Source organism: Haemorhous mexicanus, chromosome 3, assembly GCF_027477595.1.
Source record: "Haemorhous mexicanus isolate bHaeMex1 chromosome 3, bHaeMex1.pri, whole genome shotgun sequence".
In the NCBI taxonomy this organism is placed as follows: domain Eukaryota; kingdom Metazoa; phylum Chordata; class Aves; order Passeriformes; family Fringillidae; genus Haemorhous; species Haemorhous mexicanus.
Genome location: NC_082343.1, coordinates 110,922,271 through 110,950,216, shown reverse-complemented (window position 1 = coordinate 110,950,216; position 27,946 = coordinate 110,922,271). Strand labels below are relative to the sequence as shown.

The window sequence follows — 27,946 nt, the reverse complement described above, 5'->3', positions numbered from 1 at the left end:
CCCCAGACACCAAGTGACAATCCTGCTTGGCCAGACTCACCACTGAGGAAAATGGATATTATGAAGGTAAGAACAGATTAAACATTTGTGTAACAGAACTTCTTGGGAAATTGGCTTGAGTGAGTTGTTCAGGTAAGCCAGTGGTGGGGAGGAGGGAGGAGGGAATGTCTTTTGCCAAAGGGTTTCAAGGCCAGACTGTATGGGGCTCTGAGAAACCTGGTCTTGTGGAAGGTCTCCCTACCTGCTGTAGGGGGTTGGAACGAGATGATCTTTAAGGTCCCTTCCAACCCAAACCATTCTATGACTTACTATTCAAAATGGTACGTCTCTGAAAATCAGCAAGTTTTAATGTGAAGATGGCTCTGATGGCAGTTTGGTCAGTCAGACTCAAAGATGTGTCTTACATATTTGAATCTGTCCACAGCTCTTGTTAAACGTTCCTTCATTAACTTCAGGGCTTTTTTGTGCTTTTGTTTCCCTTCTGTACAGGCACTCATGCGATATGGCCAAGTCACCACCTAGTGTTCTTCTTTTGCTAAGTTGGAGCTACTTACATATTTGACCTTGCAACTGTTTTAAGCATTTTGTTTTTCCCAAACCTTTGGCAGCTCTTTTTTATGGCATCTTTTCCAGTGTTTCAGCATCCTATCAGGAGTGTGGGTTTCAAAACTGGTACAATGATCTGATACACTGCTCTGCAGTGCTGAGGAGCGGCAAAGTGGCACAGTCACGCAATATAATTAACTTTTAAAAGGCCTCAGAGACTTAAGGAGCTATGCTCAATACAATAAATCAGGACCAGGTAGGTTGTATTGGAGTAGTTCTGCATTGAATTTAGATGCTTTCCTCCCTTCAGTGTGACCACCCCATGGGATGGGATACACCACACCAGGGACCTGATGTCCTCATGCTGGAGACATCTCTGCTCTTCTGTGCTACTTCCTTGGCCTCTCCAGGAGCCACACGGGTGTGAGCAGGCTGGGGGTCCTGTGTGGAAGTGTCACACCGTGGATGACCCCTGAGGGCGATGGAAACAACAAGAGCAGGACAATCACCTCCTTAGCCTGGCTGGTCATGCTTTGCTTGATGCCAACCATGCCCTGGGGTGCATCAGGACAGCACTGACCGCTGGTCAAGGGAGGGGACTGTCCCTCTCTGTTCCGCACTGGTGTGGCCGCACCTGGGGTCCCACGTGGAGTTTTGAGTGCTGCAATACAAAAAGGACATCTGAAGGAGGGCCACAAGGATGGCAAGGTTATGAAGGAAAGCCTTATGAGAAGCTGAGGTCACTTGGTTTGTCCAGCCTGGAGGAGACTGAGGGAACATCTCATTGTGGTCTTCAACATCCTCGTGAGGGGCAGCAGAGGGGCAGGCACTGATCCCCCTGGCAACCAGTGACAGGAGCCGGGGGAATGGCACGGAGTCGTGTCAGGGGAGGTTTACGCTGGATATCGGGAAAGGGCTCTTCAACCAGAGGGCGGCTGGCTACTGGAACAGGCTCCGCAGGGCGGTGGTCCCAGCACCAAGCCTGAGTTGAGGAAGCGTTCTCAGGAACACGGTGTGAGTCTTGGGGTGCGCTGCGCACAAGAGCTGGGCTCCATGGTCCTCGTGGGTGCCTCCCAGCTGCGGATATGCTCTGATTTGTGAGTCCCCATCACCTCCCGCCGCCCGCCCAGCGTCCACAGCCCCTCAGCGGCGCGGTCGGGAGCTGAGGCGGCAGCAGGGGGAGGCGCCCGCGCCGTGCCGGCCCCGCCCGCGGGGCCACAGAGCGCCGCCGCCGCAGAGCAGAGCGGCCGGCAGGGCGGAGCGGCGCCGGCGCCCCCCGCGGCCGGGCGGAGCTGGGCCCCGTTGGGCCGGGCGGCGCGGGGAGGGGCGGGCCAGGCCCTGCGGGAAGGCGGTTCCCAGCCCCGCCCAGCGCCGCCGGGGCTGGAGGGCCCGGGACCGCTTCAGCGCAGCCGGGCCGGGGTGAGCGAGGCTGCGGCCGCGGCGGGGCGGAGAGGCGGCGGGCGGGCCGGCGGAGGCGGGGAGGAGCGGGGCGGGCGGGCCCGCGCAGGCAGCGGCGGCGCGGGCGGGAGGTTTGTGCGGGCTCCCCGGCCCGCTGCTGCCGTGGCCGCTCGGTGCAGGGGGGTCCCTGCAGCGGCTCCTCTGTCCCTGGGGGTGGGACGGGCACCACGTTTCGCCGAACACCCGGCCTGCGGTGTGACACCTGCCCGGGGAGCTGCGGCTGGGCCGGGGCGCTGCAGGAGGCGGAGTGGCTTTGGGCACAGGAATGCACTGGCCACTCTTGCTCTTTTTGCTTTTCCAGGGCAGCTGGGGTTGTGAAAACGCCCGCTGTGACACCGGAACCTCTCCAGACGGCCCAGGAGGCTTTAGCATCTTTCTGTGCCTTGTGAGGCACATTATCTCGCATCTCCCTGCCATCAGTAAGTATTGCCCAGCAGTGTGGGTTCTGAGCACAGCGAACATCCAATGTTAATTTTCCTGAAACTGGTGGCTGCTTAACAGGACTGAGGTTGGTTATAGAGGAGAGGCCAGGTAGATGGTGGAGAAGTTGCATTGGAAGTATCTTGAGTGCTCTCCTCTGAGGCAGGATTCAGTGTACTTAAATTTATCCCTGACAGACATTTCCTTAATTGGCTCGTACAGATTATGAAATTCATGGAATGCCTTCCCCTCCTCTCCAAGGTAACCTGCTTCAATGCTTAGCTATCACATATAGTCAGAATTTTTCCTTAATAGCTGACCTAAATCTTTGTTGAAACTAAGCTGATTATTATCATGCACTGTCCAGAGTACACCTGGAGACCAGTGGATGGATGTCCTGTCACTGGGCTGATGAATGTTCTCTAGTTCCCACTCGCAGTCTTCTCCAGGCAGAGAACCCTCTCTCTGTGTTTTCTCTGATCTCTTAGCTTTGTTGAGCATTTTTATCATCTTGAACTCAGAAGTAGGTTCAGTGGAGGTGCTGTTAGCAATGAGGAAGTAGGGCAATTATCTCCCTTGTGTATCTCCATCCCTCTTAAAACATTCCAGAATGAATTATTCTTACTTGGTTGCATATCTCACATTACTGAAATATTCAGTTTGCAATTCATTGTAAGCCACATCCTTTTTTGCTATACCTCTACCTAGGTAATTATTCCTGGAGAGGTATCCAAGTTGGTGGGGTTTTTTTTTTAACTAAGGATATTATTCTGCACTTGTTATTAGGTTGAGAAGTTACTTTGGTCATAGTAACATAAATTTCTATACAATTTTTATATTTGAAATCCATTCTTGCAATCCTCTTCCTTCTAGTTTAGGGTCATCCACAAATAATTAAAACACTGAGTGGTGCCAGGCCCTGCACATTATGATAAACTGTTCCAGTTTGACAGTTTTTAGTCTCAAACAACTTTCTTCTTGTTCTTCATGTTTCTTACTAAAACTGCAACTCATTCTGTGCCATGGCTTTACATCTGAACCAAATTTTGTGGAGATCTGAAATGAGGAAACCATCAATTCCTTTGAACTGGCTTTTGTGCACAGAGTAGGGATTGCTCACACCTCAAAAACTAGAAGTTAGTGTAAAATCCTGAAGTTTTCCAAAGTGTTGATGCCTTGTGTATGCCTTCTTTTAAATTATTTTTTCTTTAATTTCCTCAGAAAAATCTGCTTTTACTTGAACTCTCTTCAAAATTGCATTTGCTTTCTTATACAGCTTTCTGGGATAACCATGCAAATGCCTCATTCTCACATGCTTAATACAGGATCAGATTTGCAGATAATACATTAATGCGTGGTTATACTTGTAAGGGATGACTTCATCTGACCACAAGTGCTCCAGGAAGATGAGAGTCAGCAGCAATATTTTGAGAATTGTTGATATTGAAGTAAATAGAAAATATTCTGAGAACAGCAAATTACTGATTAGAATGAAAGGACTGGTCTTGTGGTGAAAACAGAGCAGAAATCTGACGGTAAACCTATAGAAACAGCAAAATTTCTTTGTCTTAAAATTGCGTTTCATGATGGAAACATCATAAACAAAAAAATTACTGGGCTGGGAATTAAGCGTAGGTGAACATTATGTTTATATTCACTGGAAGGAAGAGTCCAGCACTGACAGGGTCATAAGCTAAATAATCATCCAGGTACTGTCCTCTACAATAATTTATTTTTCCTTCTCATTCATGTGTAGATGTTCCACTCTAAAAGCCATGGAGCTGGGAAAGGCGAAGCTCCTGCGCACTGGCCTCAACGCCTTGCACCAGGCCATTCACCCCGTGCACGGGCTGGCCTGGACGGACGGCAAGCAGGTGATCCTGACCGCGCTGCACCTGCACAACGGGGAGCCCACCTTCGGTGACTCCAGCGTGGTCGGTCAGTTTGAGCACGTGCACGGGCTCTACTGGGGCCCGTGTCCCGCCGAGGCCCCGGCCCTGCTGGCCGTGCAGCACAAAAAGCACATCACCATCTGGCAGCTCTGCTTCAACGGCACCGACAGGAACAAGCTCCTGGTTTCCCAGGTCTGCGACATCAGCGAGCCGTATCCCGTGCTCCCCCAGGGCTGCGTGTGGCATCCCAGCAAGGAGGTCTTGGCCGTGCTGACCACCCGGGACGCCTCTGTCCTGCCCTCTGTCCACCTCAACAACTCCAGAATTAACGCTGACATCAAGGGCAGCGGGCTCATCCACTGCGCCTGTTGGACCAAGGAAGGCAGCCGTTTGGTTGTGGGGGTAGGCAGTGCCCTCCATTCTTACATTTGGGATGATGCTCAGAAAACACTCAGCGCTTGTTCTTTTTGCCCAATCTTTGATGTGGGAGGCTACATCTGTGCCGTGGAAGCTACTCAGAATTTACAAGTTGCTGTTGCCACCGAGCTCCCTCTGGACAAGATCTGTGGCTTAAACGCTGGTGTTGCCTTCGAAGTTCCATCTAGTGTTGAAACCGAGTCCTTCCCCTCACAGTCCAGCTTGTGTGGGGAGGAAGAACATTCTTTGGATGGAGGGAAGAAGTCACTGGACTCTGAGAAGCCCTTGTCTGTAGTTACATCTCCTGTGGATCTTACTCACATACTTTCTAGCAAGCAGAGTGCTGATTCCAGCCCTCTCCTTCACCTGAGGCCCAAGGATTACCTGACGGGAAGTGGCCAGGATTCCTCACACCTCATCTTGGTGACTTTTGAAAGAAAGGTTACCTCTACTAAAAAAGTGAGCATCCCAGGCATTCTTGTTCCTGATATAATGGCTTTTGACTCCAAAACTCAAACTGTATCTGTTGCCTCCAATACTTGTAATGTTATTTTAGTCTATTCACTGACTTCATCCAATTTACCCAATATTCAACAAATTCAGCTAGAGAAAAGCGAGAAGCCGAAGGGATTGTGCTTCTTGACCAATAAATTGTTACTGATACTGGTTGGAAGACAGAAATTCTCTGACCCTGCTTTTCTTCCATCTTCAAGATCAGACAAATACATGATCCGATTGATGATTAAAGAACTGATACTTGAAATGTGTCCTTCAAAGTCTGTGTCAGCTGATGGCAGCTCCAGTTTGAACCTTTCCAGTGTTACTCATGATCCCTCTAGGGATGCCCACCCTCTCAGCCGTGGGCTCCTGATACCAGATCACTCTGCCCTTCAGTCCCCCACAAGCCGAAGGAAACTCATTGAAGAAATCAAGAGTCCTGCTTATGAACAAAACTTGGTGTTGAACATCAGCGACTTCAAAGAGAAAAAGATTTCCATGAATTTTCCTCCAGCTGTCGAGACTCTAGATGCTGAACCAGTTAATCGGAGTGTGGCACTGTCTAATGCTTCAAACAGGCCAACGTCCCCAAAAAGGCAGCATGACTCAGCTTCCAAAATACCCAATTCTTACAAGAATAACCTGTTCAGTGAGAAGGAGGCGAGTTACTTTTTGAAAAATGTGGAAAAATTGTCTGGCAACTTCGCAGAATTGCAGCACCATCTTTCTGAATTAACTGAGCTGCTAAAATCTGGGAAGAGAAATCTTCCAGATTACCCTTCTTCTCAGGAACCATCATTTATTAAAATCACCTGCCAGGTAATTTTAATATTGGAAGCCTTAATGGTGAAACCTGTTTATGGCTGTGTGTTCTTTGTAGTGCTCAAGCAACAGTCAGTAGGATTAGATTTCCATCCTGTTCCTGCAGGTAGTTATATATGGTTATAAATCCCATTGCTCTGCAGGCTTCCAGTGTTTTTAAAGCAATGGGATATCCTGGAATGTGCAGCTCCCTGCCACACCTCACACTGGGCCAAACCCCTCAGCTCTGCAGTGAGGCTCCTGGGTCTCCAGAGGACCCACATATTGCAGCCCAGCTGCAGAATTAAAGCCCTTTGTAGTGATCTAGGAAGGGAATGCTTTTCCTAGGCGACATCTAAAGCTTTCTGTATAGAAATTTAGACAAGTAAAGTTTTCCATGTGTGGGTATTGGTATCAATCTCCTGCTCTCCTGTGAGGAAAACTGAAATAATGGAGACTGAAACAAAAGCAAATTGCCTTGGCTTTGAAACAGAAATGTTGCTAATTAGCATTGAGAGCATCATCCAAGGAGGAAAGAGACCTTTAGGGACACAATAGATAATTCCATTTACATGGCTTAAAAATGGATTTAAAGTGAAATTTCACATGAAAAACACATTGCTTGGCTGAAAGATTTACATTTGCAAATCTCATGCTAGAAAGGGTAAATTACCTGATTATCAAAACCTAGCAGAGATCTACTACATCATTTCTAGAATTCAGATTAATTAACCTTAATCAATATTCAAAGTAATTTAAGCTGCCTTTTTCTTTCCAATTACCTCTTTCTTTTAAGCTTTATTATTGCAAAAAATTCCCAACTTTTATAGTATTGAATTCAAGTTCTAAATCATATTCCCTCACTCTCATCACTGTTTTCCATTGTAAACATTTAATAATTGTAATAAGAGGTTTAAAAAATGCCCAACTGGGCATATTCTTTGAAGATGCTTTTTGGATTTAAGGCTTGGGGCAGTGATGGTCAGGGGTGGGACAAATAAGCCCTTCTGCCTTGTGAGTCTTCCTCACCCCAGCATTCATGACCAGGAGTTCTCACTTCTGAAGGTTTGGACCAGGGATGGGTGGGGAAAGATGGGGATAGAAAACCTGAAGCTTTACAAGCTCCCTGGGAAAATGTCCCTCACAGATGAAATGATGGGGATGAGGACTGTGTCGTGGATGAGGCTCTTGGTTTCTCCAGCAGCAGTGCATGATTTTCTTCCCTGTTCTGATGTGCTGGATAAGCACTGTTCCTTGCTGCTGTCACTCACTCATGAGCACTTTGACAGCTGAGACTTCAAAGGATAAATCTTGCAAACGGACCTGAATGTGTGAAGCATTTGACTTTCTGTAAATAATGCCTCTGAAGACATATCTGTGATCCTGTTGTGATGAATGCCATTTTAACTATACATCACAGTAGCTAATGACTGTTGCTTGCATTTTCAGAAGCAGCTTTCCAAAAGTGATGCAGATGAAAGTCGGGCTGTTCTTCTCTGTGGTGGTAAACTCCGCCTAAACATCGTCCAGCAGATATTCAACCTCTCCCTTGTAGAAATGCAGCACGGTATGTTGGGATTATCCAAGAGTACAAACACTTCAAACACCTTGCCAGAGAAGCTGTGGCTGCCCCATCCCTGGAAGTGTCCCACAGCCAGGTTGGATGGAGCTTGGAGCAGCCTGGTCTAGTGGAAGGTGTGTCTGCCCATGGCAGGGGAGTGGAACTGGATGAGCTTTAAGGTCCCTTCCTACCCAAACAATTCTGTGATTCTGTGTGTCATTCTTAGTGAGCAATAGCAATATGCATATTCCATCCAGGGAAAAACCTAAGGAGTAAATAATGAAAGATGAATAAAATTTTGCCTTTTTTTTTAATAATGTAAAAATTCTTCTCTGAATCTTCTTTTACTGAGAAGTATCTTTGCATTATAAAAAAACGAGCAAACTTACATATTGATGCCCTTATCAAGTAACTAGTTATACAGGAAAATTGCTTTCACCCAGTGTTTTACTTGTTTTCAGCTGCTCTATAGAGAGAAGTCTGAGTAACAAGGAGAGTAGGACTGGTTTTGGGAGTACAGTGTTCCGTATTTGAATCTGTGGCTCCAGCATCTAGACTTGCTGTAGGAAATCCTGTGGCACAGAAGCAGCTCTGTACACTTCAGCAGCGCATTTCACATCAGGTTTTGCTGTGAGGACAACTGCCTCTCTTCCTGCTGTGTTCTCCTCTGCTGTTATCACTTCAGTTCATGCTGTGCCCATTCCACATGTCCGTGTACATGTCAGTTCTGAGTGTCTCACTCTGGGCAGAGGTAGAAAACACACTTTGGGGTATTATTTCTCACTACTGTAGGTATTCCCTGTGCCCTGTTCCATCTTCTTGCCCCCTGTTGTATCTGCTCTCCCCCTGCTTGCAGATCACTGGGCAACCATCCCAAAGCCTAAGGGTGCTTTTCTTGCCAGTATCCAAGTTTTATTTCTCCTAAGGAATTGTTGAGGGAGTATGTTTGAAATATACAGATGCAAAGTAGGAATGGTATTTTCAAATCCTGAGTTGTATTGATTTTTAAGTTTGGTCCAAATTAAGCCAAAAGATTAGAGGGTTGTGTGCTTTTCAGCTACAATCTTCTTGTGCCTTACTTGTGACGTAAAGTTACATAATACAAATTTACAAACAGCTGGAAACGCTCCTCTGAATTCCCTTACCCCTCATGAGCTCTATTTTCTTGCTTCATCAGCTTAATGGATAAAAATATAAAAATTTTCTGGTTTATCTATATTGGTAGAAGTCAGGGTTTCAGATTCAAATTGTAAAGAAAAAAGCTAGTGATGAAGTCAAATAGCAAATGGACCAGAGATTTTGGGTTTGTACAGTATTGTAAAGTGTTCCTTCCTTGTATTTCTTGGAATTAAGTATAGTGAAATTGTGTAATAAAAGCATCGTCTAAATTGTCTTTATTAAATTAATTTGTCATTTAATTTACTAAATCTCTGCTTTTTACAGTATCTTCACAGCTTTAGCATTGTGAAGTAGCTTATCAATACCTAATTAAAACCAAGTGTGGATGCTTATGAATTCTGCTCAGAATTTCAGTCCTCCTCCTCATTTGAAGCATGCATTTATTATTGTCTCCTCTCCTACTGGCAAAATCCATCATAGTTGCCAAGTGTCCTTTATTTTTGAGATTGTACAACCTGTATATTTTCATACTTTTTCTTTTCTAGAAAGCTGTAAATATACAGAAGCATTTAATTCTAGAAGAAGTTTTTTTTTTAACTTAAATGTACCCTAATTACACAAAGATTTATCAACAGCCATGTGCTTGTCTTCCCAGGTTCCTCTTGGATCATCCTCACAGCAGACAGCGAGGGCTTCATCCCGTTAATGTTTACATCCACACAGGAGATCCTCATCAGAGATGCCACTGCAAAAGGCTACAGTGCCCGCTCCTCCAAAACTCTGGACATCATCAGTTCCACAGAGGGGTGTAGATCCACTTCTTCCGAAAGCCTGGACATCACCAGTTCTCTGGAAGTCCTGAGGGACTGCTCCTCCAAGACCTTGGACAGCATCAGCCCTTCAGAACAGCCCAGCAATAAAATGTAGTTTTTGACAGTGGTTTTGCAATGTCTCTCTGATGATAGGAGGCTTTTATGTTTACTGTATGGGACTGCAAATTATTAACAACAGTCTCAAATGTCTGTACAATTTCTATAATTTTTGTTGCATTGTAAATTATTTATTCGGTCCTTGGAAATGTTAACTTTTTTTTTATACTGAGCAGTGTTTTTTAACTATGCCTCTTGCAGTACATATGAGGTTGAAAATGTGCATTCTTACAAGTTTCTGAGCTCAAGTTTCCATCTTGGTCTTTAATACATTGGTGGTTTTAGATAATAGTAAACTTGGATAATAAAGAAATCTTTGAAAATGCTGCATTGTGCCCCATTTCCTCTCTTCTGCCAAAGCCTGAAATATTGCACTGGTGTTGTTTAGGAGCAGTGCCTGCAGAAGTGCACATGGGTTTGCACTGGTGTAAGCACCAGTGTAAGGTTTGGGACAAAATAGGATTATGTGAAATATCCATATTATGTGGAAGCAACGTCCTCTTCCCCTCCTGTAACTGCCCATAACACCTCTCTGCTTCCATCTCTGGATTTGAGGAAGTGGTTGCCATGTCTCTCATCCAGCTAAAGTATGACAGAAGAAAATGTTCTATGGGCTTTTGTAGTGAGAGAGAGAGAGAAAATGCAAAGGGGAAATGTAGAAAAAATTTACGTAAGCACAAGTTTATGTAACATGATTGCAGCACTGAAGAAAAGACTAATCCAAGATTGCTTCCCATAAAATCACAGCATGATAACTTTAAGCAGTTTATCAGGCTTTCACAGTGGCACTTACTGTGTGAGAAGGCATCAAGCAGCTAGATTATAGAATTGGAGCTGCTGTCTCAGGACAAAGATAATCTCTTTTTTTTTTTTTTTTTTTTTATTGCCTATTTGGAAATTTAGCCACTGTCAAACCGAATATATCCACAAAAACACAGTATTAAAGATACAACACTAGCAAAAGCTGCAGAGAGCACTCAGCCTTGGGTGGTGAAACTAGCTGTTAGAGTATTTGATGAACAAGGAAGAAGGAAAACAGGTGAAATAATTTGGCAGTTGTGGGCTCAATCCTTTACATAACATATCTTCTCAATAATGGTCACTGTTTCATCAGAAGGTGGACCATGATTACACCTGTCCTTACCAGAAAGTCACTGACACCTCAGCACTGGGCATGGGTTCGAAGCAGGTCAGATGCTGGGGATGGTCCATGTTTCTTCACAGCTGCCTGACAGTCCTTTTTCATGCCTGTTCCTCATTCCAACATTCCACTAACCTATGGGAGGAGAGGGTCAGGGCTGAGCACTCTTGGCTCTGCAGAACACCTTGACTTTGAATTTCTCATGACTCAAATGCTTCTTCTGTAATTTTGCTATGCAGCCAAAGAGTGTATAAAAATAAGCTGCCTATTTTGGAATTGTTCCTATTTGTGTTAGATTGACAAGAGAAAGTGTCTCCCACCAGAAGTGTGCTCAGTCTCAGGTTGCACCAAACAGACCTGTGGAGTTCTTCCAGCTCCTCAGGTGAGCACCAAGGACTTACCTGTGCACAGGGCAGTGCCGTGTGGGGTAAGTGACGGAGACACAGCAAGGGCAAGACACCTGCTAAAACTGTTAATAGCTTGGTCAACAGATTACCCTGGCTCTTCATGGTGTGCTCTGTGCATGTGGACAAATACTGCGTGTAAGATATGATCCTAGGAATCTTGGAAGAGTGAAATTCTTATGTTGAGACTTGCATATTTCATGGAATCACAGAATCATGTGGGTTGGAAAGATCATCAAGTTCCACTCCCTGCTGTGGGCAAGGACACCTTTTACTAGACCAGATTGCTCCAAGCACATCCAGCCTGGCCTTGAGCACTTCCAGGGATGAAGCATCCAAAGTTTCTATGAGCAATTTGTGCCAATGCCTCATCACCCTCACAGAAAATCATTCCTTCCCAATGTGTAGACTAAACCTGCTCTCTTTCAGTTTAAAGCCATTTCCCCCTTGTCTTTTACCACATGCTCTTTTAAAAATTCCCTCTCCAGCTCCCTTGTAGGTACTGGAAGGGGCTCTAAGGCCTCCCTTGATTCTTCTCCAGACTGAACAACCCCAGCTCTCAGCCTGTTTCCACAGTAGAGCTGCTCCAGGCCTCAGAGCATCTTCATGGCCTCCCCTGCACTCACTCCAACAGGTCTGTGTCCTTCATATACTGGGGGCCCCAGAGGTGGACTCCTCCCTCCTTCTGTCCACGCTGCTTTTGATGCAGCCCAGGACACATTTGGCACACTGATGCACAACAAAAGCACATTGATGCACATTTGGCTTTCTGGGCTCTGCACACACCTTGCCAACTTATGTTGAGCTTCTTGTCAACCAACACACCCAAGAACTTCCTTTCAGGGCTGCTTGATTTCAAATCAGAACACCATTCCTAAACTTATGGGATGATCTTCACCAAAGCTGAATGTTAAAAGAAAGCTCAAATAGTTGGGAAAAGTACCAAACCTAACCCAAGAATCCTTAAGAGAAGACCACAGGGTTTTAACAAACTTTCTTCTCTTATGGCTTTTCTTTCATGTCTACAAGTCCCTTTGGGAATTCTGGAGTTGCCTATTCTCACTGATTGTCAAGCTCAGCACAGCTGAGACTTTGCCAGGAGTCCGGGGTGGCTGCAGTTCTGCTTCATCCCACACTGGTTCTTCTGTGCACTGAGACTCACGATCCAACACGTCCAGCAACTCTGGGAATTGTTGAACCTGCTGGATGTGAAAATGTGCAGATTCTATTCCATGACTTTGAAGGTGACCAGAGAAGGAGTTTATTTTGGAAACACAAGGAAAGTTAAGTCCTCATGGGCTTCAGCCAGTTTGAACAGAATCTTCTCAGCCAATGTAAACCTGTTACATCATCATGGTGACAAGCCCTAGGCAGACAAAAACAGCCTCTGGGTAAAACAGATAAAATTTCATGATGGAGGAAGGTGAGAGGGAAATTCTTTTGATCCTTTTCTGAATGGAGATGATGCCACATACATCAGCAAAAACAGGCTGGCAGGAGATGGGTGCTGGGCCTCCAAAGTGGAGCTTTATCAGTGAAACTGAGCAAATGACCATCATCAGTTCCATGAGACCTGAGCAACTCTTCCTCACCATCTACAGCAGAGCACAGCAAAAGTGAGGAGAGACATCTGGATGGTGTAGCTGAAATTCATAGTTTCATCTAAGATCATTTGGAGTAAGAAATAGACCAGGAAATAAGGTTTATTTCTGCTTCCACACTTCCAGAGCAAACACACGTTCCCCTACCATCCAGCAGTTCTGCTGTTCTCCAGCTGGCCTTGGAGGCTGCCTCTCTGTAATGCCTCTAAAAGTGGTGCTGAGGACCCAACCCCTCTGAAAAGTGCCACAGCTTAAAAGTGTCCTCTCTTTGTTCAGCTCTATCATGCCAGTTTGTGTCTCCAGAGACTGTAAATTCTCAGGTGCTACATAGCAAAAAGTTTCCTCCTCTGCCTTGGGGACAGACAAATGCTGCTGCTTCATCTTCTGAATGAAGCTTCTCAGTGAGTTGGCATCTGGTCTGTGCAGCAGGTTTGCTGTTTGCGAAGTGAAAGCCATCTGATTTCATACTTTAAGCCTACAGCATATACACATTCTTGTAACCATAACACTCAGCACTCTTGCTGAGTAGCTGAACTGTGGAATTGCAGAAAGTTAAAAAAAAAAAAATTCCGTGAAATTGCATGAAAAGAAAATTCCGTCCTTCACCCACCTGTTTTATGAGTCCAACTAAGCTTCCTATCAGTCCAGAAGATTTCTTAAGGAAAAGGCTATTGTAACACTTTGAAACTGCTTTTACACAACTATGTTATAAAATTCATATGATGTATATGATTGACCACTAAACTGCTGTAATTAATTGAATGGGACTTTGAGCTGAGAAGCTTTGACTTGCCTTATCTTCTTCATCTTACAGCTGGACAACAGATACTAGGTCTGAAAGGACCTGAGTTTCCTTGGTGGAAAAACTCCTCCTCTCAAGAAGATTGATTTAAGTCAGTGTTTTCTGTCTACAGCCCAGAACAGCAAGCAGAGAAGTAAATGAACAAGTGATATTTGGAAACAAACTCTGAACTAAAAAGCATTTTGCTTTAAAACATTTTCCTCTTCAACTACGTTGCTTAGTATGCTGAAGGTGAATAAAGATGAGAAGATGCAGCAGGGATTGAATCAAGCAGCAATTCTTAGGTTCAGGAGTGACTTAAGGAATTACTACTCAAATCTTCAGAGCCCTTCCTGAAAAGCCAGTGACCTGACACAGAAGGTCCCAACCTTCAGGGACTCCCCAGGGACAGATGTCCAAAGTGGTGTCCACCTGTTAACGTGGGAGACTCGGCAGAAGGGATCTGATCCAGCTAAGCCAAGGTCGGTCAGCGAGCTCAGGGGCAGGCAGGGGACAGCAAGGCAGGAGAGGAACACAGAGGCAGGAGAGGAACACAGAGGCACAGCTGGTGGCCAACAGCAACCCCCTCCATCAGTGCCTGGTGGGAACAGCAGCTCTGACATGGAGTTACCTGATCACCAGCAGGAGCCTTTAGGGAGGTGGGGTAACCTTGGAAGGTGTCAGCGTTGTTGCTAGGCAGGAAAAGCAATGAAACTGGAAGAGAAGACTGAGTTGATGGTTAGACTTGATGATCTTCAAGGTCTTTTCTAACTGGAGTGATTCCATGATTCTATGACTGGTGACCAGCTCAGCTACTGACTGCCAGTAACCAGCCCAGCATGGAAGATTTGGGCTGCCCTCAATGGACTTCAGCAAGGACAAGGAATTGGACATGGTTTGGCTTACAGAGCAATACCCAGTGACACACAACTCTGTTATCCTTCTCTTTTCTTCCCATATTTGTTGGAATTGCCCGTGTGCAGGTGGGGAAGTGCTGTCCCTTATGCATCCAGCTGGTTTAATCCAGTCTCCCATATTCTTATTAATGTATTTGGGTATTACCTGAAGGAGAACCCCTGGGAATTAAACCTGGCCCTTGTTACTGCCAGTCAGCAGGAAGGCAAGAGGTTTACATTAGATTAGCATTTAATCTGAATACTTGTCAACATAAAAATTTGCTTCTTTCAGTCACTTGTTCTGAACATGCATATGACATACACATAAAACTGACAAGAGACATATAAATCTCTTTCATTTTACTGCACCAACATTGAGTCTAAGAAAAGAAAGTTACAAAAATAAGCTTATCCTGCACTTAATCCTCCATTCTTCTGCCTTGCAAAAATAAACCCATTTTCTCAACAAAATTACATCAACATTATATTTCTGATAATGAAATAAAATAATGAGATTTTTGAAACATAAGAATAGTCTGCTTCGCTTAATCTAAAGAAACTTTATCTTTTCTTTTGGCAGTTCCCTTTGCTGGTACCATATGCAAAGTGAGGACTGAGTATACTTCAGTGAGATAAAGATCACATTGTCTCTCTGGAGAAGAAGAAAACAGTTTACAATCAACCAAGTTTACCTTCCAAGAGTCTGATTTCAGACTGGGTGTTATGCAATTTTAGAGGCAATTGCACAACTGATCTAGAAATAGTATTGTAAGCCACATTCAAATGGCTCCACTCAACCCCAGCCAGCATTTTCTGCAGCCCTTTTATCACTAGGCTGAGTGTTCAGTTAATACAAACTGACACGGACCCACTGCCTTGTAGCGACAGATTTATAGTAGCTGAAAACATAACCCATTAAAAAACATTAACAGCCTTTACTGGGCCTTCTGGTTATTTTTAAACGTGGCTATTCAGAAATACACAAATATTACAGAATAAATAGAATGCCCCAAATGGCTCTCTGTGATGTTTTGGAGCTATGTGATATTGCTACATAACTTACCTACTTCAAAGTGCAGTAAATCTGCTATTTCAAATTCCATCAGACTCAAAATTGTAAACAGGCTTATGGTTTTTATTGTTGTAAACACATATGCCCCAGGCATACATATCTTGGTTTGTCCAAAAACTGAAACAAGGAAGAAAACAAAAAACCCCAGCCTTAGATGGCAAGTCAACAGAAATCTTAAAAAAAGTTAGCTCTTACCCACACACTCTCAAAATATACCCTTAGAAGCTCCCTCATAATTAAACATTTTGAGGACAGTTCATAAGGCCTTTGACTCCAAACTTGCCTGATAAGGTTTCAGTATCAAACTTAATGAGACTTTCCATGGTTGCACTGATTTTACATCCCAGTGTCCTTCAGCAAAATCTTTCCCAATTTTCCAGCCCAGCACTGTGAGCCACTTCCCAAATGGCCCTGAGCAAATTTCAGGTGGCCCCTTCCTCCAGGTGCTCCCGAACAGCAGCAAGCCTGTCCTCCAAAGGCACTTTTGGTGCGGCAAAAAGGCACTCACAGAGTCACACAGGGAAGGCAGTGGGATGAAATTCATGTCTTGTCTTGCATTGCTAATTTCTTCAAGGTGAAAAAACCTCTTGAATTCCTCACTCTCCCTTCCAGATTTAGATATGTCTTCAGAGTCCCATCATTTTAGCTTAGGCTTGGAGCCAGTCTCCAGAGCCACCACAGAAGCCAAGAATGAACAGGTCTGAACTTCAGTGCTGCAGAAGGTGCCTGAGATTAGGTGTGTCTTTCATTTAAAAAGTGTGCTCAACAGTATAAATCTACAGTAGAAATGAGTTGATGTATCTAAAGCATGATAACATCCCTGATTGAAAAAAATCACCATTTAAAAGACTGGTGTAGCCTCATTATTACAAAATAGGTGCAAGCTGAGATTAATACCCATGCCATGGTTTTTTGTGAGGCAGAGAGCCTACACCATGTGAGAAATGGGTATGGCTGTTAGTTAAAGGCCAAAATTTAAAGAAAATTAAATTGCATAATTTTTGGAAAGGGACTGCTGATTTTTCATATCCTCAGGGGAGATGTGGATTTTGAAAACACAAAGTTCTCATTCTCTGACAGAGATCAGTTTTCAGGTTTCACAAGCAAGAAACATCAGTAACAGGAAATGCAGGGTTCTATTTCTTATAGAATATATAAACTTAGATTATCTCAAAATCTCTTTCAAGAAAATTTTAAAAAAATCCTCAAAATATGTCTGCATGAGTGATTGGCTTGATTTCAAAACAAAATAAATCCTAACTTCATATATATATATGAATCTATATATATATAGTATATATCTATACTTCTATATATACTATATATACACACTATATATATAGTATACTTCAGGTTCCCAAGTGCTTTCCAAACACAATAGTGTGCAAGTTATAGGTGGAGATTGTGCTCAAAATCCACCCCAGCCCCCAAGGGTGAAGTATATTGTGAGTTGATATTTGGATGGTTCATCATGAATTGGACTCAATGACCCTTGTGAGTATTTTCCAATTCAGAACGTTCTGAAAGATTTTCTGGTCATATTTACTCTTTTTTCTTCCTCTTAAGTTACAAATGCATAAATTCTCCCATGAACAAGATCCCAGCTTCCCATTAATCATTGAAAAAAAACCAAACAAACTCCCCAAGCCTTCAATAGGTTGCATTTCTGAACATGTGTAATGTCTTTTCTAGCACAGTGCATGGGGTTAGGTGTATATTTGGTGTCTTCTCTTGATTTCATTACTGGCTATGTGAGAATCATCCTTTGTCCCTTTTGATAAAATCTGAGCAGAGAAATGACCTAGAAAACTCTCACAGAACTGCTGGTGGGATGTGAGTCTGTGTTTGGAAAGCCTCTGCATTCAGAGCTTTCAGACAGAGGTGTCCTTTTCATGGCTGTCCAAGTTCTCTGTGCTTTGGTGGCTCCTCCTGGTAAAAGCAGAACAAATGATACATGAACACCCTTCTGGCTTTCACTGCTGACTCATCAAGCTGAGTTTGGCAACCTCAAACAGCTGAGAACTCCCAGCAAGGTGCGATTGTTCTGGACAATGACTGAAGCTCCTGAGCAGAGGAACCACTCCCTTTTTAGATTGTTCACCCTGTCCCCTCCAGTCTGCACAGAGGCCTTTGTCATATCCACCAACCACATGCACATATCTTGGATATTTTAGGGCATGAATTGGTCCCAGGCACCCTTACTTAGGTCCTGGAATGGACCTCTTAGCATGGAAATCAGTTTCCAATTCCAGTAAATCAGGATAATAAAACCAAGACAAAGGAACAACCTATTTTTTTTTTGGTATTTCATCCATCAGTCTGCTAGGACTGTCCTTATGTATGTCCTCAAGAGTTGACAGAGGTGGATGAATTTGAGCTAGACAAGATTTTCCTTGGAGAAGGAGAAAAAAGGAGGAAGGGAGAGAGACAGTTAAAAGGGAAAGAATAGCTCAAAGCTCACCTCTTTTTTTCTCCCACAATCTTTTCTGCCTACACTTCTAAATGGTTTGGATGTTTCTTGTATCCCATAAACACCAAGAATGCAGTCAACAACATAACATTTTCTTCTATATAAAAGTAAATTGTAGCTATTCACATTACCCCCACACATTTAATCTATGTAGAATATTCCTTATTTCTGGCCTGAAACAATGTACCACAATAGTGCTTTGTGAGCACTCCAGAGAAAATGTAAATAGAGCAGCTGAAATTTCTGATAAATGGTCCTCTAGGCAGGTTGTACTGCACTACAATAAAGAGATACTGGAACATGTCATGGTACCATTCTGTTAATAATTTGACTAAGAGCACACTGTTGTACTTTGTTGTAAGGAATATAGGGATTCCTTACAATAATAGTTTTCCCAGTATGATTAAGAGCTGCTGTGGGGGTGTTGCTGCTGTTTTGCTGCCAGTCCAAACTTACCTTAACTCTTCAAGGGCAAGCTTTGTTTCTTTCCGACTTTCTTCAGTGATGGGGTAGAAAAGGAGTATAAACAAGCCTAAAAGGATGAGGATGGCAGGGACTGCTCCAATGAGGAGTTTCAATGTGAGGATCACATCATCTGACTGTCTGCATATCCCTGGCTTGTACCCAGTAAACCTAAACAAATGGAAACAAGTGGTGTGTGTATGTCAAAAGTTAAAAGGCTGTTGCTCACCTGAAGGCTTCCTTCTCCCCACCCCCCCACTCTTCAGGACTTTTCTCCCATTTTCCCTACACCTCTCTTATTTCCTTCTCCCCACTACATTTCTAATTGTGTTCTTCAAACCTCATTTTTGTGCTCAATTTCAGATAACTGCATTATCTCTGTATTTTCTTGCTATTATATATAACATTTAACTAATTATTGCTGTTGAAATTTATCAAATTGCTTGCATACTTTTAAAGAAAGCATTGTGGAATCCCATGTAAGGAAATAAACTGATGCCCAGCAAGTTCCACCTGAACATGAGGCAGAACCTCTTTCCTGTGCAGTGACTGAGACTGAACAGATTGTCCAGAGAGGCTGTGGAGTCTCCCTCACTGGAGGTATTCCAGAACCATCTGGACACAATCCTGTGCCTGTGCTCTGGGATGACCCTGCTTGAGCAAGGAAGGTTGGAAGCAGATGAGCTACTGCAGTTCCTTCAAGCCCAACCCATTCTGTGACTCTGTGGCTATGTGAAATTAATCTGTTTTGTGTTTCCTATTAATATTCAGCAAAGTATTCAAGCTCTGCTTTAAAAGCATGGAAGTAATTTCACCAATTTCAACAGCAATAATTAACTTTAATTTAAACACACACTTAAGCACTCGTCTCAAGATAGACAAATTTACTCAAGTGCTCAGAGTTAGGTACACTTCACTGATTCAGGGCTTCCATGCAGTCCCACAACTGCTGATATACTCAAATTCCTACTCCCAATTTGTGGAATGAGTTTTTCTTCTGAACATCCTCCTAATGAAAGCTCATTTGGCATCACTCTGTCTTCTGTGTTCTCCCACAAACATCTGCCTTGGCAAATTGCTGGGACACAACTGGAATGCAATTGAAAAGGGGCTAATTGGGGAACAGCAAATAGCTTGAGGGTTTTAGCAATAAGCAGTTAAAATTCCTAAGCCCAAAATGTTCAGCCAACATTGCCTGTTATTTAGCAATTTCAGCTCAAGGTCCCAAAGTAAAACATTCTGGTTACCAGAACCTAATCTGGAGCTGAGGGATAGATGTCCCTTCTAAGTATTTATTGTGTGCTGTAGCAGGGACAGGCACAGTCCCTTTCTGCCAGGTCTTGCACAAAGGCAGGGCAGGAGATGCCTGGCCACTTACTCAGCCTGGCTGGTCAGAACAGACCAGATAAAGTGGAAAGAGACTATAAACCCTCCCCTAAAGTGACATGGTCTAGGTGACAGGCAGAGCTGGGAGAAAGGCTGTTCCTGACTCTGATCAGTATCCAGTTCCCTAAAACCATGCAGGAACTGGTGATCCTTTCATGCTGAACAGGTCTCTGGCACCCTGAAAGTGCTTCAATCCATGTAAAATCTTACAAGCTCATACAGATAGTCCAGTTCAGGTGCAACAGGGAGTGCACAAAGCACCTGTATCACCTGTGGGGGACCTTCATCTGCTGCACATTCGTGTTTAGTTCTTTATTCATATAAGCCACTAAAATTTACATGAGTAATTGAAAAGAGGAAAATCTGAAGGGAAGTCAGGTTTTTCTGAATAGAATCATGTCAGGGCAAGTAACTTAATGCTCAGTTGTCTGGCCTAGATGGCACCAATCCTGTCTTTAGTGGTCAGCCATCTGGAGCTGCTGGCACTTTCAGGCTCAGCGCATGCAATTAACTCCACAGGGTAAAAGTGTTGTAACCTCAGAATGCTTTCAGAGTAGATCCACTAAGTGGAAACACAGTGTTACTTACTCCAGTCCTGCTGCAGAAATTCCTAAGCCAATTCCTGCTGACATCTTGGTGAAAAAAACATAAGAAGAATAGAAAATGGTTTCATGTCCTTTCCCATGGGGATTCTGCAGGCGGAAGTTATCAACAACATCAGGCAGCATCGACCTAGAAGTGAGCAAGATAAAAGAAAAACTCAAGCCAAAATTTCTTTTCAAAGTCCAAACTTAATGAAATAGAGCACAGCCCTCCTTCATTTTTAAGCTGACTGATGTAGCCATGCACATGAAAGAATCCAGTTCAAAAGGTTCTATTCCTGGAAAGGAGGGCAAAAATCTGTAAGAAAAGCATGGTCATATATTACAATGTGGAAAATCACTGAAAATCAAACACTTGAGAGGTGACAGAATTTCCTAATCTGCCTGTCATTCCAATCAGAAGTTGTGATACTAAAAAGAATAACAACCCCCCCCAACATTTCTTAAGATTTTCTTAAGATTTCCAGGGACCCTGAATGTCTGAATAGTTGCACTCTGAAATAACTCTTTTGACAAGGTAACAACATTTTCAGAAAGGTACCGACATTTTCAGAAACCAATGAAACCTATTCTCTCTGTATTTTAAAGAGACTGAATTAGGTAATGGGGAATTAGAATGGAAGCTGCTTGAATGTTAATTGTGAATTGACATTTCATTTCCAATATATCTAGTCATTTACTGTTGGAAAAAGAAAAGTCTTCTCATCCTCTGTGCAGAAAAGCTTACATAGTTTGACAACTTATTTCAAAATATGTATTCCATGATCTCTTGGAGTCTTCTGGGCATTGTACAAAAAAGTTATGAAAAACAGTGCTCTCAGCAATGGTCTTGCTTTCTGGTTAATGTGATCTCAATAACAATTATTCAGTCTGAAAAGGAAGTGTCCTGCCATGCTCATCCTAGAGTTATTTTTCCCCAGTTATTTTCAGTTCTCAAGTGCAAAAGACCTTGAATTCTTGGTTTCTTATAATCATAACCCTGTGCATTTGACCCATAACAAAGGACTACTCAAGCAGGGGCACAAAGAATCATGGAATGGTTTGGGTTGGAAGGGACTTCAAATCTCATCTCATTCCAGCCCCCTGCCATGGGCAGGGAAACCTTCCACTAGCCCAAGTTTCTCCAAGCCTCATCCAGCCTGACCTTAAACACTTCCAGGGATGGGGCATCCACAGCTTCTCTGGGCAACCCGTGCCAGGGCCTCACCACCCCCACAGAAAAGAAATTCTTTCTAAAAACTAATTTAAATCTATTGCCTTCCAGTTTAAAGCCATTACCCCTTGTTCTATAACTACATGTCCATATAAAAAGTAAGGTTAGACATAGTTTGCCTTTTGTGTCCTCTGCTACATTCTTAATTGCTCAGCATTAATTGATTTGCCTAACTTCATAATTCCTGAAGCAATGCTATCACACGTTGTATAGCTACTTAGATTATTGATTAATTTACATACTCTTGTGTACAAAAAGCAGCTACAGTTACAGTGGATGCAGTCTGTTAACAATAGGCCAACCAAGCTCATATCACTGCATATAGCATCCACTACAAAACCAAAAAATGATTCTTAGAAGTGACTTTTGCCATATTCTGCCTTTTTCAGAGGCAAATTCCACGCAGTAGTACATGTAATGCAGAAATACATCCATTCTCCACCTCAAATGTAAAATTCTCCTACCATGGCAATAGAAGAGATGCTGCAATGCTCAGACCAGAGACGAAGGCCACGAAGTAAGCCAGGATCAGGTTTGGAATGGTGACTAGCATGACTGCAAAAGGAATCATCCACTGAAGAAGAAAAGCATTATAATCTAAGTTACAGCATGCACTGCTCAATGCTCTACAGATTGTTCCCTTCAAAATACAAAACTATGTTACAGAACAGTACATACGCAGCAATGTCTCACACTTCAGTATTTTGGTCAAATTGCATTTCCAAAAAGCCCTGAGCCAATCTGTACTTAACTACCCAGAATAGTTAGAGAAAAGTAGGACAAGTGATAGTAGTGTTGTCTCTGTTAGCAGTATTAGGGCTACAACAGAACTAGTAAATTAAACAGACCCAAGAACCTATTTACCAGTCTTGAGGCCAACTCACAGACCTTGGCCACATTCATAGTCCTGAACATTCATGGTCTCCAAAAAACCTATGGCCATATAAATACTTTGTGTGAAGAGCCCTAAAGTGGTTGATTCCCAAACTGTGCTAGATAGAACAATAGAATGGTTTGGTTTGGATGGAACCTTTAAAGATTATCTCATTCCAGGGCCCCTGCCATGGGCAGGGACACCTTCTACTAGACCAGGTTGCTCCAAGCTCCATCCAAATGTTCAAAGCCCTGGCTTTGAACACTTCCAGGGACGGGGCACCCACATCTTCTCTGAGCAGCCTGTGCCAGAGCCTCTCCACCCTCAAAGTAAAGAATTTCTTCCTTGTGTCCAATCTAAATCTACCTATCTGTCAGGTAAAAGCCATTCCCCTTGGTCCCATCACTCCATGCCCCTATAGGAAGTCCCTCTCCAGCTCTCTCAAAGCTGCCTTAGGCACTGGAAGGGGCTCTAAGGTCTTCCCAGAGCCTTCTCTTCTACAGGCTAAACCACCCTAGCTCTCTCAGCCTTTCTTCATAGGAGAGGTGCTCTAACTCTCTGATCATTTTTGTGGTCCCCCTTGTGGACTCACTACACCAGGTCCACAACCTTCTGAGGTTGTAGGTCCCAGAGCTGGATGCAGCATGCCAGGAGGGGTCTTGTGAGAGCAGAGCCAAGGGGCAGAATCCTCTCCCAGCTGCTGCCCGTGCTGGTTTTGAAGCATTTGGTTTTGTAGGCTGCAAGTTCACATTGCTGGGTCATCTTGAGCATCTTGTTAACCAACACCCCCATTTCTTTCTCCTCAGGGCTGCTTTCAATCCATTCACTACCCAGACTAGTTTTGTGCCTGGGACTGCTCTGACCCAGATGCAGGATTTTTGCTTGGCCTTGCTGAACTTCATGAGGTTCTCACAGTCCCACCTGTCAAGCCTGTCCAGGCCCCTCAGGATGGCATCCCTTCCCTCCAGCGTGTCACCTGCACCACACAGCTCAGTGTCACCAGCAAACCTGCTGAGGGTGCCTCAGTCCCTCTCTCCATGTCCCTGACATGGATGTTGTACAGCACCAGTCCCAATACAAATCCCTGGGGATGACACTCCTCACTGGCCCCCACCTGGACATTGAGCCATTGACCACAGCTCTTTGGGTGCCACCATCCAGCTAATTCCTTATCCACTGAGTGGTCCATCCACTGAATTCACACCCCTCCAGCTTACAGACAAGGATGACATGCAGGACAGTGTAAAATGCTTTGCACAAGCCCAGCTAGGCACTTTCAATTGCTCTTCCCTTATCCATGAACACTGATAACTCTCAGGAGATTGCTAATCAGCTTGGGTGAAGATTTTTCTGCCAGTTAAATAACAGAGTTGACCAAATGTCCATTTCTATTCTAGGCCAGTGGAACTATTTAATTTACTATTGGAGACAGTGCCTTAAAACATCCTCACACTGCATTTCAAGGGGAGTGGCAGGGCTTCAGCGGTCATTTTAAACTGTAAATATACCATTTCACAGATCACCTTCAGTCTTGATGAGGAAGAATTTGCTTTCGTTTCCAATCACCTCTTTAAAGCCATATACATACTCAGCACTAAATAAACCCAAAAGTCAGAGTGGTTCACTCCACTCCCCACAGCTGGATCCACTCATGACATTGCATGACAAGCCACAGAGGTTACCCTCAAAACCAAATTAATTTGGGATGCTTGGGATTTATTTTCTGGCAGTAGTCATAGTCACTAGATTTCTTCAACTTCAACTTGAAGCAATGGGCTTACAGGACTGAAAATCCACTTTTTAAAATGCTGATTGAATGCCACTGCCCAGCTGTCCTATACCCGTCACATGCTCCATCTCCCACGCCTGTGAACCACAGACACAGCAGCACATGTAGAATCCAGAGCCAGAGGCTTATCTACAGGGCTTTTTAATGATGGGGATTAGTTTAACATTAAGTGTTTCAATCCTCTATACGTGCAGCTTGCGAGCTGAGGGCATGAGAAGAGCTTTCACAGAGAGTGATTCCCCAAAGCACTGCTATTTACAGTTCTGTATGATAAGTGATTCTGGGAGTCCTGCAGTCTAATCCATTATGTTTATGTTTTAAATGCATTTCCCATCTAAAGCATTTGCTCCCAAGCTAAGGAGGCAGAAAATAACCTTTTCTGACTGCAAGTTCCCAGCACAAGCAGATAATCCTTGCATTAGCCCAGTGTTGTGGCAAAATCGTTATTTCACCACAAGAGAGCACTCCAGCAATATCAGATTTTATGTTGTCTATAAGCAATTTTATGACTGCCTTATGCTCCACGTGGGGCACCCACTCAGAAACCAAAGCACTTAAACAAAATTCTAGATCGATAATAATAATCATTGTAACTGTAATTTCCTAGAGAAAGAGGAGCAGGGCCAGCAGGACTGAGGTTACAATGCCCCAAAGCCTCGCTCATGCAGTGGCAGTGCATTCATGGGGGCAGTGCTCCCACTGCAATAAGCAGCTAATGCAGCTTCTTCTTTCTTACCAGTAAAGCAAATACTCTGTTATTGGCATCTGCTGCCTTGTCACAGGGCTGCTGCCCTCTGAGTTATAAACAACATCCCACAGTTATCCCGTGCCCTCCATCCGCGCCCTGACAGCGCCGTGCAAGGTGACCCTGCTGGGATGCTGAGGCTGGCACTGGTCTCTGCAGCAGCACATTATGAAGGGCAAATCAGGAAAAGGTGCAGGGAGGATGCGAGTGGAAACAGGATGGGAGAGTGGAAATGGGGCTGCAGAGCCAGGACTCATCAAAGGCATCTCTCCCCACTGCACAGTGCTCATAGATGGCAAATAAACAATTGCTTATCTGTGAGGAGGTGCTCTTATTTTTACTAAATCCTGCAAAACTCATGGTCAAAAGATATTATTGGCTAGGATGGAAGCTAGAGTTGTGGGAGAGAGCTGCCTTTGCTTTTAGACACCTTGCCAAAACTATGAACCAAGAAGATGCCACACTTGTTAAAATTTCTCATGACAACTTCACCTCCTGTCACCAGCTGAGACTGAGTGTAAGTTCAGTGTCTGCCCCGTGAGGGCAGAGCAGACCCCTAAATGAACACAGCACGGGGAAGCTGAAGGAAATAAACAGAAGAGAATAATTTCTAGCTTGTGCACCAACCTAGTTGTGGGAAGAATGCTATCAAGGATCCTGCCTGGGATCAGGCTAATTCCTGATAATTCCAGAAATTCTAGGCTTTAAACTTCTAGAAACTTGAGATACTTAATCAGTAGTAGTTAGACTCGTTGGTCATGTCTTTTGGGAGAATGGGTAAAAAGGGAGAAATATCAGTGGAAGAAACCCAAGATTCTTGTTGCTTATCTACCAGCTTCTAAACTTTTTGAGGGCTCTCTTCAACATAGACTCAACAGAAAAAATTCGTCTGGAGCATTGTGACTTTTTTTTTTCAGGAAATGAATTTCCAATCACAAGTTCACCCTGAAAGGTGAGTGAGGTTTTAGAGAAAAAAAAAAATTTTCTTCCCTGTCTCCTTCCCTTCCAGTAGAACATTGACAAACTTAGGAGCCTTAAATGATGTGCTTTATTTCTTAGTGGGAGAGTGCAGATCAGTTGTACAGATCACACAAGTGGTAGGGTAGGAAGCTCCTGCGATGCATTGTCAGACACAAAATCCATCACTGAGCACACACTGAGTCCCCTGAGAAATGTTTCCAAGGTGAAACAGAGAGGTGGCTTTTTTTCAATCCATCCCCCACTTAGACCATAACAGTCAAGCAACTCAACTGTAAAATTAAGTTAAACCATGTTTACAGAGGTGCTGACAGGCTTTCCAGTCATGTAAAACTAAATTTATAGAGCCAAGCTGGTTGAAGAAAGCATTTTTTGTGGCCAAGTAGACAGAGGAGGAGATTTTCTAAGGAGGAAATCTGCATAGTCAATGGGCCAATACTGCTTTTGGCATTTCTCTTTGCTCAAGTGGTAAAAAGAAATAAGGATGGGGCTCGAATTCCAGATGCCTACTTCAAAACACGTAACAATTCAGCATATTTGGAACTTAGGTTTTAAAGTTACTTCTGTTTCTCTGGAAGTCATTACAACACAGCTTTTAATTCCAAAAATTATAACTGTTCAACTCTGTCACCAGACCTAAATTTTTCAGCTTTGTTCAAATTTTGACATACAGCTTTGGGCTGGATTTTTCAAGTCCTCCTGCTTTGTTGTGCACAAGGCAATTTTTCTTTCCTCTTTCATAAGTAATTGAAGGTAAGCAGGGGGAAAATGGGGAGGAACAGGCCTATACAATAACTCACCAAGGATGATGACAGAAAATTGCTGCTGTCTGCACTAAGTAAGGGACTTAAAATAATCCATCAGTGACAAGGGCAGGCTCACTGAGCTGGCTTTGCAGAGCTGTGTCAGAGTTAAACTAGGCTTCTTTTCTCAGGTAGGTCACCTTTTTCTTTACTTCACTAATAACTGTCCCTCTCTGATCAGAGGGATGCTCCTAGAGGAAATCTAACACACTTTTGTTTCCTTCTGTGAGACTGAATTACAGACACCGCAGCACCATATAACAAAGACAAAACAAGCCTTGCCCAACAGGTAACTTGTCAACACAAGGCAACTCAGATCTGAATTTATAAAACCTCATTGAAGCTCAGTTCTGAGAGCTTCAAATGAGGAGAACTGGTGCAGATTCTTAAATAAACTGGGACCCCCCCTCCGGCATCAATCCATTTCTTAAAAGTTTCCTTTGGAAACTTGGAATCTGTCTGAAATTTGGTACAGTGATTTAAAACAAACTCTGGAACGGAGCAAATTTCACATAGATTGATGTTATAAGCACTTGAAAGAGCTCCTGAAGTGGCTCGTTGTCAAACGAAATGAGCACAAGCGGAATTTTTTTCTCAGAGGATTTGCTTACCGAAATCCCACATGCTGCACACTTCTTGCCAAATCTCTGCAGAAACTTCTGCCAGAAAGGAACACTCACGACTGCTGATACCTACAAGGGACAAAAAACCTGTATCTGTACTGTGCTTACTTCCACTGTCTTCTTCAGCTCTAGAGCTCACAGACATCTTTTTGTCTAGTACACAAAAGCCTGAAAGGAAGGTGAACATGCAGGTTCTTGTTTCTCCTCATCCTTTGAGTGACTTCTTAAAAGTCATTGTTAAGCTATCCATCAGAGGGTTTTCCACAGTCAAATCTCAAAAGACAGTGTCTTAAAATTTCCTTTTCTAATGCAAGCCACAGCAGTCAAAGCTGTGCTCATTCATCCAAGTTCAAACATACTGCAAACAGCCACACTTTGTGCTAATGCCTTTTGCCACACTGCCTGAACCTGACAAATGATGAGTGAATTTATCTCTACCCCATGATACAAGAACAAAGCTGAAGT

At 43.7% G+C, this 27,946-nt stretch overlaps 2 protein-coding genes across 3 annotated transcripts in view; one reads left to right on the top strand and one right to left on the bottom strand.

The window, feature by feature from the left end:
* The first annotated feature begins 2,068 nt into the window (after positions 1–2,068).
* On the top strand, positions 2,069–9,967 carry LOC132325541 (WD repeat and coiled-coil-containing protein). Of its 2 annotated transcripts, none has more exons than XM_059842970.1 (4): positions 2,069–2,423; positions 4,181–6,050; positions 7,482–7,599; positions 9,368–9,967. In XM_059842970.1, exons 2-4 carry the CDS (start codon positions 4,200–4,202, stop codon positions 9,637–9,639), a joined length of 2,241 nt encoding a protein of 746 aa, XP_059698953.1. In that variant the 5' UTR covers positions 2,069–2,423; positions 4,181–4,199; the 3' UTR covers positions 9,640–9,967. The 2 variants fall into 2 exon arrangements, with proteins under 2 accessions (XP_059698953.1, XP_059698954.1); XM_059842971.1 differs by lacking the exon at positions 2,069–2,423 and adding an exon at positions 2,469–3,959.
* A 4,887-nt stretch (positions 9,968–14,854) lies between these two features.
* MFSD2B (MFSD2 lysolipid transporter B, sphingolipid) overlaps positions 14,855–27,946 on the bottom strand; it is a 38,408-nt gene continuing 25,316 nt past the window's right edge. Inside the window, exons 11-15 of the mRNA XM_059843315.1 lie at positions 27,470–27,550; positions 22,134–22,243; positions 20,443–20,586; positions 18,463–18,639; positions 14,855–17,465 (exon numbers count right to left, since the gene is read on the bottom strand). Of these exons, the coding sequence (XP_059699298.1) occupies positions 17,408–17,465; positions 18,463–18,639; positions 20,443–20,586; positions 22,134–22,243; positions 27,470–27,550 (570 nt within the window). The 3' untranslated portion in view covers positions 14,855–17,407. The remainder of the gene's footprint in view (positions 17,466–18,462; positions 18,640–20,442; positions 20,587–22,133; positions 22,244–27,469; positions 27,551–27,946) is intronic.